Source organism: Nematolebias whitei, chromosome 3 (genome assembly GCF_014905685.2).
Source record: "Nematolebias whitei isolate Nwh7 chromosome 3, NemWhi1, whole genome shotgun sequence".
NCBI classification, from domain to species: domain Eukaryota; kingdom Metazoa; phylum Chordata; class Actinopteri; order Cyprinodontiformes; family Rivulidae; genus Nematolebias; species Nematolebias whitei.
Window position 1 is genome coordinate 26,284,748 of NC_056500.1, and position 8,870 is coordinate 26,293,617.

Below are 8,870 nucleotides of genomic sequence, written 5' to 3' on the forward strand. Positions count from 1 at the left end.
TGTAAAACCTTCAACAACTGGTCTCCTCAGGTCCTCTAAAACCTTCAACAACTGGTCTCCTCAGGTCCTCTAAAACCTTCAACAACTGGTCTCCTAAATTCTTGTAAAACCTTCAACAACTGGTTTCCTCAAGTCCTCTAAAAGCTTCAACAGCTGGTCTCCTCAGGTCCTCTTAAACCTTCATCAACTGATCTCCTAAAGTCTTGTAAAACCTTCAACAACTGGCCTCCTCAAGTCCTGTAAAACCTTCATCAACTGGTCTCCTCAAGTCCTGTAAAACCTTCAACAACTGGTCTCCTCAAGTCCTGTAAAACCTTCAACAACTGGTCTAGACAGTTGTTTAAAGAAGAGCAGGTGTTTCACAGAGTAACGTGGACCTGGCCAAACTTTAGAGACATGTTGACATCAGACGTGACATTATTCTTGGTACAATGTCCTATTTTAACCATTGTTATGTTGTTTTTGTGGTTTGATTATGAATACAATTGGGTTTTATAAGTTCATGAGTGAATCATTGCATTCATTTTTTTCCCATTTTTTTTACATCTTACACAACATTCTGTTTTCAGAATTACGGATGCAAAATTATCTTCTGACCTTGCATGATCTACTGGAGCTTGAAGAATGTCAGTCGGCTCCAGTACTACCAGATTGAGGAAAAACCATGTTAACGGTTTCCTCTGTCTGTGTGAGTTCATCTGTCTCAACAAAATAGCTCATAAACCAAAACGTGCAATTTAATAAAATTTTCAGAAAATAATCACTGGACGTAAATCCACAACTAGATAATTTTGGGGTCAACCCAATTCAAAATGGCTGCTTATTCTACATGCAAATATTCAACACAAAAATGCTTAAAAGTAAGTCAATTTTGCAGCCAACAAGCTAAAATGTGGTGTGGTTGCAGGTGAGTCATTAATATATCTTACTCTGAAAGAACATTCATATGAAACTTTCCAAGATGATATTTTCAGAGTTTAACTAAACTATCATTTCTCATCGTAAGATGATTTCAGTCCAACACTCTGGCATGAAAACACTGGAAGATACTGGATAAATACTTCAAGGATAAATACTTCATTTTACAAGTTTTTAACTTTTCACGTGATTAGTTTGGCCTTTAGTCCTTCAAAAACTTCACATTAAATATAAAAGTCCAGTTTAAACCTTTTTTTTTTTGCTGTTGTTTAAACAGTTTTTTTTTAAGAGATGAGCTAATAATAAACAGGAATATGATACAAAAACAATAGTTTACATCTATTACATATGTCAACAATGTCATAAATATCATATTTCACTAAAATAATCCATTAAACATTACAATCTATTTAACAAGCCTCCATCAAATCATCTTGGCTACACTTTAAACGTGCCCAGGTCGAACCTCGGAGCTCAGCCTGAATATTATGCGAGATGCCTGTGAGCAAATCTGACCTTCAGTCTTTGTCATATCAAAACAACTCTTTTATCTGTAGAGGGTGGACAATTCCAGCCAAGAAAAATCTAATGACAGCTTTCGAGCTGCCATCTTGCTTTTTTCTGCAAAAGAAACACGTCTCTGAGAAAGCTAATCTCTCTTTGTCATCATAAAGTGAAGAAAGTCCACAGGAGACTGACTGGTTTCAAAATGCTGATGTCTGTGTTGTGTGACTAATATGCGGTGTAAGCCTAAATAATCTTTCATTTACGTCAGTTTCTTTACCCCGTCTTTAGAATAGAGGGTAGCAGGATTGATGTTAAGAAACAAGAGGAAGAGCAGAGTTTAGGATATATTTGTGTAATAAGAAGCAAAGGACTATACAATAAGTGATAATATGAGCTGCTGCCAAGACAATGACATTAACACTCAGACCTTATCAAGGGCACTGTCAGCATCTCTCCCTCTCACACACTTGCAACATGCGCACCCATCCAGGGAGAGGGGCTGGCTGAGAGACAAAGGCAGAGAGACGGAGAGGAAGCACGGAGCATTATCTTGATGAAACAGCGCTTGATACAGTGGCCCGAGCCAACCTGAACACTGCTCTGCTTTCTTTTAATGGAGATTACACAGTCAAGGTCCAGCCTAAGCTCATCTTATTTAACACTGCACACAGCTACATCATCGTGTGTGTGTGGGTGGGTGTAGGTGTGTGTTTGGGACAGTGTCTCACCACACATCAAACATCATTACCACACACCTTCTGACCTCAGATCTACCAGCCAATCAGATCTCGCACACTCTCGCGGAGCACATGGAGGCCACAGGGTGCAGCCCACCTGGAAATCATTCCACCATCACAAGGTCTACAAATCACATGTACAATTCAGGGTTTTAGAGGCAACACATCGAAGGCTTCTTCAATTACACCCTTTGAAGGGCTTCAGATCATTAGTTTCTAAAATCTTGACTCAGCGGTAGGGGGTAACGAGACATTTGCCGCACCAGGCGAGACTTTAACAGCATTTTTTAAGAAAAAAGCTTTTGTCACAAACTCTTCTGAATGACCTTTTTCCTGCCCGCGTTCTTATTAACTCAACAATGTCCAACTCACTCTGCTGAGGAAAGAGAAATTTAAAACTTCATAATTTATATATATATATATATATGTGTGTGTGTGTGTGTGTGTGCATGTGTAGTTAAAAAAATCATACAGAAATATGAAAATTAATTTTGCATGAAATAATTTTGTCAGAATAAAGAGTTTACTTTTTAAATGACTTTTCTCATTTATTGTCCTTTATATTGTCTTTGTATCCATTCCTAATGAAAACTTTCACAAAAGACCATCCAACAGCTTATAAAAAACTATCCCGTGACAATCCAAACAGCTACAAATCATTCATCTTATAATTACAGAAGAAAACACACAAAGATATATATAATGACTAAAATTAATTGAGGCAGACGCTCTGCAGCTATGATTTTTGCTGGAAAAACATTTGTCTAATAAAATTTGAATTGTTGAAACTCTCAGAACTGACTTGACCTACAAGTCCAATTTCTTTATTATTTTTGTCATTAATAGAAATTTTGTTCAATCTGATGAACCGTTTGCATGGAGGAGGGGGGGGGGCTCTCGGTGAACCGTTCCGTCAGCTTCACTGTCATTGTCTCAACTCAAAGCCAAGTTCATCTTTATTTTATCAGCTTCAAAGTCAAAAAATTACATTCTGAGCTCAGCTCAGAGTCTGCTCTGTTTAAAATAAATACATGACAGACTCTTCCTGTCACATGCAGCTGCAGAGGATGAGTGTTGGGACAGTGTGGTCCTGCCTGAACTGCTGTCACACAACAATTTAAAGTGCTGGAGATCTTCAGTGCTGCTTTCACCAGACATGAGCATGCTGACTGCAACTTGTTGAGCTCAACAAAACTCTCCCGACTTTAATCTTGCACGAACTCGTGGCACAAGATCTCGTTACACCCCTACTCAGCAACTCATAAATTTAGCTTCTATGCATACTGAAGGGACTCTGGCAGTCTAAAAACCAGCCAAAGACTTGAGTGAATTTGTAGACCTCAAACTCACTCTTTTCTCTACAGCCTCATACCATACAGTTGTCTGTAGAGCTACAGATGTCCTTCATCTTTCTACGGTATAGTTCAGGTTATACATACCTCCTTGTTTACATATTTTCTTGCCCGGTTTCCTGGCACATTCCTTGGATATTCTTTTGACTGTAAAATGAATAGAAAACTAAAGAATAACATGGAGCCCCTGGACGCGCAGTGCACACAGGAGCTGGTACGCATGCACACACTGACACACGTCTCATACACAAAGCTGATTGACTGAAAGAGACTTAGAGAGGAAGGAGAGGAGAAACAAAAATGGAGAGGGGGAAGAATGAATCACAGCAGCTCAATCAGAGCAGTATTCAGTCTATCAGTCAGCCAGCCACTCGTTCAGTCAGCCAAATCAATCGGTGATGATCATGACAACGACTGTCTTGTTTAATGAACTGTGGCCTTTGTGGCAGAGCACAATACGTTATGATGAGAAACAGACATGAGAAGAAGGGGAAGGGGGTGGCAGCAGGGGTAACTATGGCAGTGAGGAGAAAGAAGAGCAGGAAATGGGAGGACAATCGGTTTGAGGAGCAATAAGAAGAGTATAAAGGTCAAACGGGATGGAAGTTGGAGTGAAAAGACAGGAGCAGCTGTGGATGGATATTAAAGGTGCGTAAACACGTGTGTACATTGCTTTCTCTTTCATAAATCACTTCCACACACTCAGCTTGTGTAAACATTGTCATGCACATTAAACATGCACAAGGTCATGCTTTCTCTCTACTGGCGGACAGAGACAGAGAAGTACACTCACACTGATCACATCACTCCCAAACAAGACAGATTAACTGTAGCAAACGGTTGTGGGTTTAATTTCATCCATCCAGCTCACAACTCTACCCACAACCATCCTATCCTGGGCCTGCAGGCTAACTCACCATCCTCAGTTGGAACGTAGATGTTGAGAAAAAGACAGTCCTCACTTTGGTCCTGAACATAAGTGGAGACCACATCGATGCTATTGGTAAACCACACTGGCAGCATTACATCCGGCAGGCGTCCCTCCACAATGCTCTGAGGACACACGGGGGCAAAGTGCGTGGCGTTGCGGATGTCTGACCATGGCACTGGTGGCTCGGGAGGTTGAAAGCGGCGCTCACCAGTAGGCGGTGCGGCATACGGGACGCCAAGAAACTGGATGACCGGGCCGAGGATCTCATTGTTGAGCTCCTTCTTGATGCCACGCACCTTGCCGTTGACAGTGGTAACCACCGGATCATTCTCATCTAGTTTTTGAGCCACAACAGCAGACGGACAGGCCTGTAGAAGCAGGATTCCCATCCATATTAGTGTGGACATCCACCAGCCCATATCAAATGAACCTCCAAATTGCTCCGATCCGATCTTTCTGCTCTTGTTTTTGGTGGTTGGGATGAGCCCGGACCAAATTGTTGAATGGTGCCTCCACTGAGACATGGCTGCTGCTACTTGTTTGCTGTGTCCTCTTTTGTCTTTGATAGTTTTTAAAAATATATATTTCTCTATGTCTGACTTGTGTCCTGTAGCTTCAATCACAAAACCACAGAGACATACAGGCATAAGAGAGTGGGTAACTCCAGAGCAGACGATGGTTGTGAGTCTTAATGAGACTTTTTAAAAGCTAGTCAGTCCATACCACCCAGGGGAAAGAAGCAGACATTAATTTTCCTTCGATCCAGTGAAAAGACGTCCGACGAATATTCCTCACAATATGCAAAATACTCCCAAAAAGGATGCTGTCAACATCCTCTGTAGGAAAGATGAACCTTTTTGTCTTCAAGCATCATTGCACAAAATGTAGAAGACCTAGTCAGAGAGGAGGGTTCCCGTCTTTGTGATGTGAGCACACCGAAACAGAAGTAGGGATGCAGGGAGTGGGATGTTTATAGATGAATTTTGTAGACTGAAGTTCCACAGACTGTCCTCTGCAACACAGAAAGAAGAAAAAAACAGAAGTCAGCAACATTTCCAGTTCAGTGCCTTTTATTTCAGCTTTTTTTTTCCCCAACGCCTTTTATTGAACACTAAAAAAAATAAACCATTACCTTTAAATTTGTTTTGTAACAAAATGCGCAGACATCTATCAAATAAATGAGAATATATATTTACAACACGTGACAGTTGGCAATATTTCCACACAAGGGGTCCCTCAGTATGCATGGTTTGTCCAGCGTTTGAACGTGGCATAAATCAACAGCAACATTAAACCACTGACAGGTTTAATGACTGCTCTGCCGGGAAATAGTGTGGGTCCTTTAATTCTTCTGGATGTTACTCAGATATGCAGATCTTTATGGTCAAAACCTCCACACACCTCACCATGCCTTAAAGCTGCTTAAGAATGGCTCGAGGATCCCAGCAAAGAGCTACAGTATAATTCAGCAGGATTCAGGGTTGCACATGTTTTGTCTTTTGACTACTTCATGAACTTTGTGCTATTTTAACCCTCCAGTTATTGAATGTTCAGCTCCTTTGAGAAATGGATGCTATAAATTTGTTTCTTTGTAACATTTATCCTTTCCAAAATATTTCACTTCATTTACAAGAAATGTCATATAGAATAATATTAAAATGCACTGTCTCTTCAACTCTTACAAAAATATTGTCTTTGAAATCTACTTTAGCATACTTCTGCTAATACATACAGTCATTGCTAATACAATTGTTGCTACTACTAATACTATTAAATGGCCTTGCACCCCTTTATCTCTCCGAGCTACTGGAACCATACGTTCCCTCTTGGGCCCTGAGATCATCCGATCAGCTGCTTTTGGCTGTTCCTAAAACAAGACTGAAGCTCAGAGGGGATCGGGCATCGTCAGTCATGGGCCCCAAACTCTGGAACAACCTGCCCCCCAACATCAGGCAGGCCACCTCCCTTCCTCACTTCAAATCTCTACTAAAAACACATCTGTTCTCGCAGGCATTTCACACAGTGTGAGTTGATTTAGTGTTTTTTTGTTGTTGTTGTTGTTCTGTGTTCCTATGTTTTGAATGCTTTTATTAATTATTCAGTATTATCATTAGAGTATGGTATTTTTTAATTAATTTTACTCCCATTGTTGTTGTTGTTAAGCACTTTGATAACTGTTTCTGTTTTAAATGTGCTCTATAAATAAAGTTGACTTGACTTGACTACTAGTCCTAATGCTTGTTCTAATAATGCTAATGACGGTTTTAGTTAGCCATTTCCTACATTTAGCTTACATTCTGGTACTTTTCACTAGCATTTCACTGATTGTATTTTACGGTTTTGACAGTGTTTCTCTACTTTTCAGCTTTTTGACATCAATTCATCACTGTTACATATAATTATACTATTTTTGAATTTTACCTAAGGTTTTACCACTTTTAGCTAATGTTTTCATAGTTTTACCTAATGTTTAAAAACATTTAGCTGTCAGCTCAGTTTCCGACTCCAGTAAATTTTAAAAAAACTTTCACACCTGAACATTAATATTACATTATCTCAGAAAATGCTATTTCTCTAGTTGACTTAAGCTTCCGTTTACATCACCACAGCTAAATGCTGTGAAGCCCCACTTAGCAATACAACAAGCCACCCATTTTCATCACATCTGATATTTGTTCAAAGGCCATTTAATCTATAAAATACACACATGTTGTACTCTGTTGCTGCAAGAGTACACACTCAGCTCTGACAAAGCATTCTGGACTATTTACAGATACTAATTGTGCCCCGTTATTGGTGCATTGCTGAGGCTATGCATTTATTGTTTTTTACACTAACAGCACACAGGGGAGATATGTAAGTAATCATCAAAAAATGACAACCATGCAAGACAAGGGCAGCATTTGACAAGATTTGTTTTCATGTTAGCAGCAGAAATGCTAAAATCTTACAGACCACTCAGTATAAATGTGAATATACAGTAAAGCACTGAGAAAATACTGAATTTTTTATACCCAACTTAGCTGTCAAATATATATTAAACAGCCTGGTATGTAGCTGGTACTTATAGGATACATAGACCATTAGTACTGTTAGTAGCTGGTTTTTTTTTATCATGACCATACCTGGACCAAGTATGTGCCAGTTAAATACCATGTATGTAGCCAGTAATTACCACATATGTGCCAATACATACCTGGTACATACACAGTAATTACCATGTACAATCACTATAAACCAGGTATGTACCATGCAAGTATCAGGTATGTAGTAGGTAAGTACCAAGTAACTTCAAATAGGCATGAGGCAGGCTGCATTATTTATTGCTCACAATATAAAATGTAAGTACCGGTAGATAACTTCACTTATTGGCATTTATAATTTATGTGACTGTTTCTGTTCAGGTGTCTTGGCAATATATGAATTAACTAAATTGAATTGAATTGATTTGTACAGGCAGCATGGTGGCGCAACTGGTAGAGCTGCTGCCTCTCAATGAGCAGGTCCTTGGTTCAAATCCCGGTCCGGAGGCCTTTCTGGGTGGAGTTTGCATGTTCTCTCCGTGCATGCATGGGTTTCCTCCGGGTACTCAAGTTTCCTCCCACAGACCAAAAAAACATGCATGTTAGACTGACTGGTAACTCTAAATTGTCCCTAGGTGTGAGTGTGAATGGTTGTTTGTCTCTATGTGTCCCTGTGATGGACTTGCGACCCGTCCAGGGTGTACCCCGCCCCTCGCACTGTGATTGTCGGACATGGGCACCGGCGACCCCCGTGACCCAAAATGGAAGAAGCAGGTTAAAGATAATGGATGGATGGATGATTTGTGCAGATGTTATCCTGTGCATCTGTATATTTTGAATTTTTTTAAGCTGTATAGATTTTCCAAAAGTATCAAAATAACCACAAAACAAATATATTTTATCAATAAAGAGATAAAAATGGGAAAGGGAGACAGTCCAACGGTATTTCATTTAAACAACAAAAGCATTTCTTTTCAGCTTTTTTTAAGCTAGTACCTATTATGTTATTGACAGCACGAGTGCTCAGTGGTTAGCACTGTTGCCTCACAGCAAGAAGGTCCTGGGTCCAATCCCCCGGTTGGACCTGGGGTCTTTCTGTGTGGCGTTTGTATGTTCTTCCTGTGCTTGCATGGGTTTCCTCCGGGTACTCCGGTTTCTTCCCACAGACCAAAAACATGCATGTTAGGCTGCCTTCAGTCCCAGACCTCCCTTGCGAAAGATATCTGTGATCTCAATGGGATTTGCCTGGTTAAATAAAGGTTAATAAATGCTTTGGTGTTGAAGGTCTATTCCAACTAAATGAGAATAAAATAAATAAATAACAATAAAGTGCTATGTGTTGTCATCATTGTATGTTCCCATACAATGGCAAAATTAGTTCTCTGCATTTAACTCATCACAC

The 8,870-nt window shown here is 39.9% G+C and overlaps 1 protein-coding gene across 7 annotated transcripts in view; it reads right to left on the reverse strand.

Moving 5' to 3' along the window:
* Window positions 1-5,289, reverse strand: part of nlgn1 (neuroligin 1) — a 516,786-nt gene extending 511,497 nt beyond the window's left edge. For 4 of the 7 annotated variants that reach the window (XM_037698158.1, XM_037698157.1, XM_037698156.1 and 1 more), the window contains exon 1: window positions 4,432-4,870. In XM_037698158.1, coding sequence (XP_037554086.1) covers window positions 4,432-4,864 — 433 coding nt within the window. In that variant the 5' untranslated portion in view covers window positions 4,865-4,870. Of the gene's footprint in view, window positions 1-3,601; window positions 3,662-4,431 lie in introns of all 7 variants that reach the window. The other 3 variants (XM_037698155.1, XM_037698160.1, XM_037698154.1) reach the window with 3 other exon arrangements.
* Between the last annotated feature and the right edge of the window lie 3,581 nt (window positions 5,290-8,870).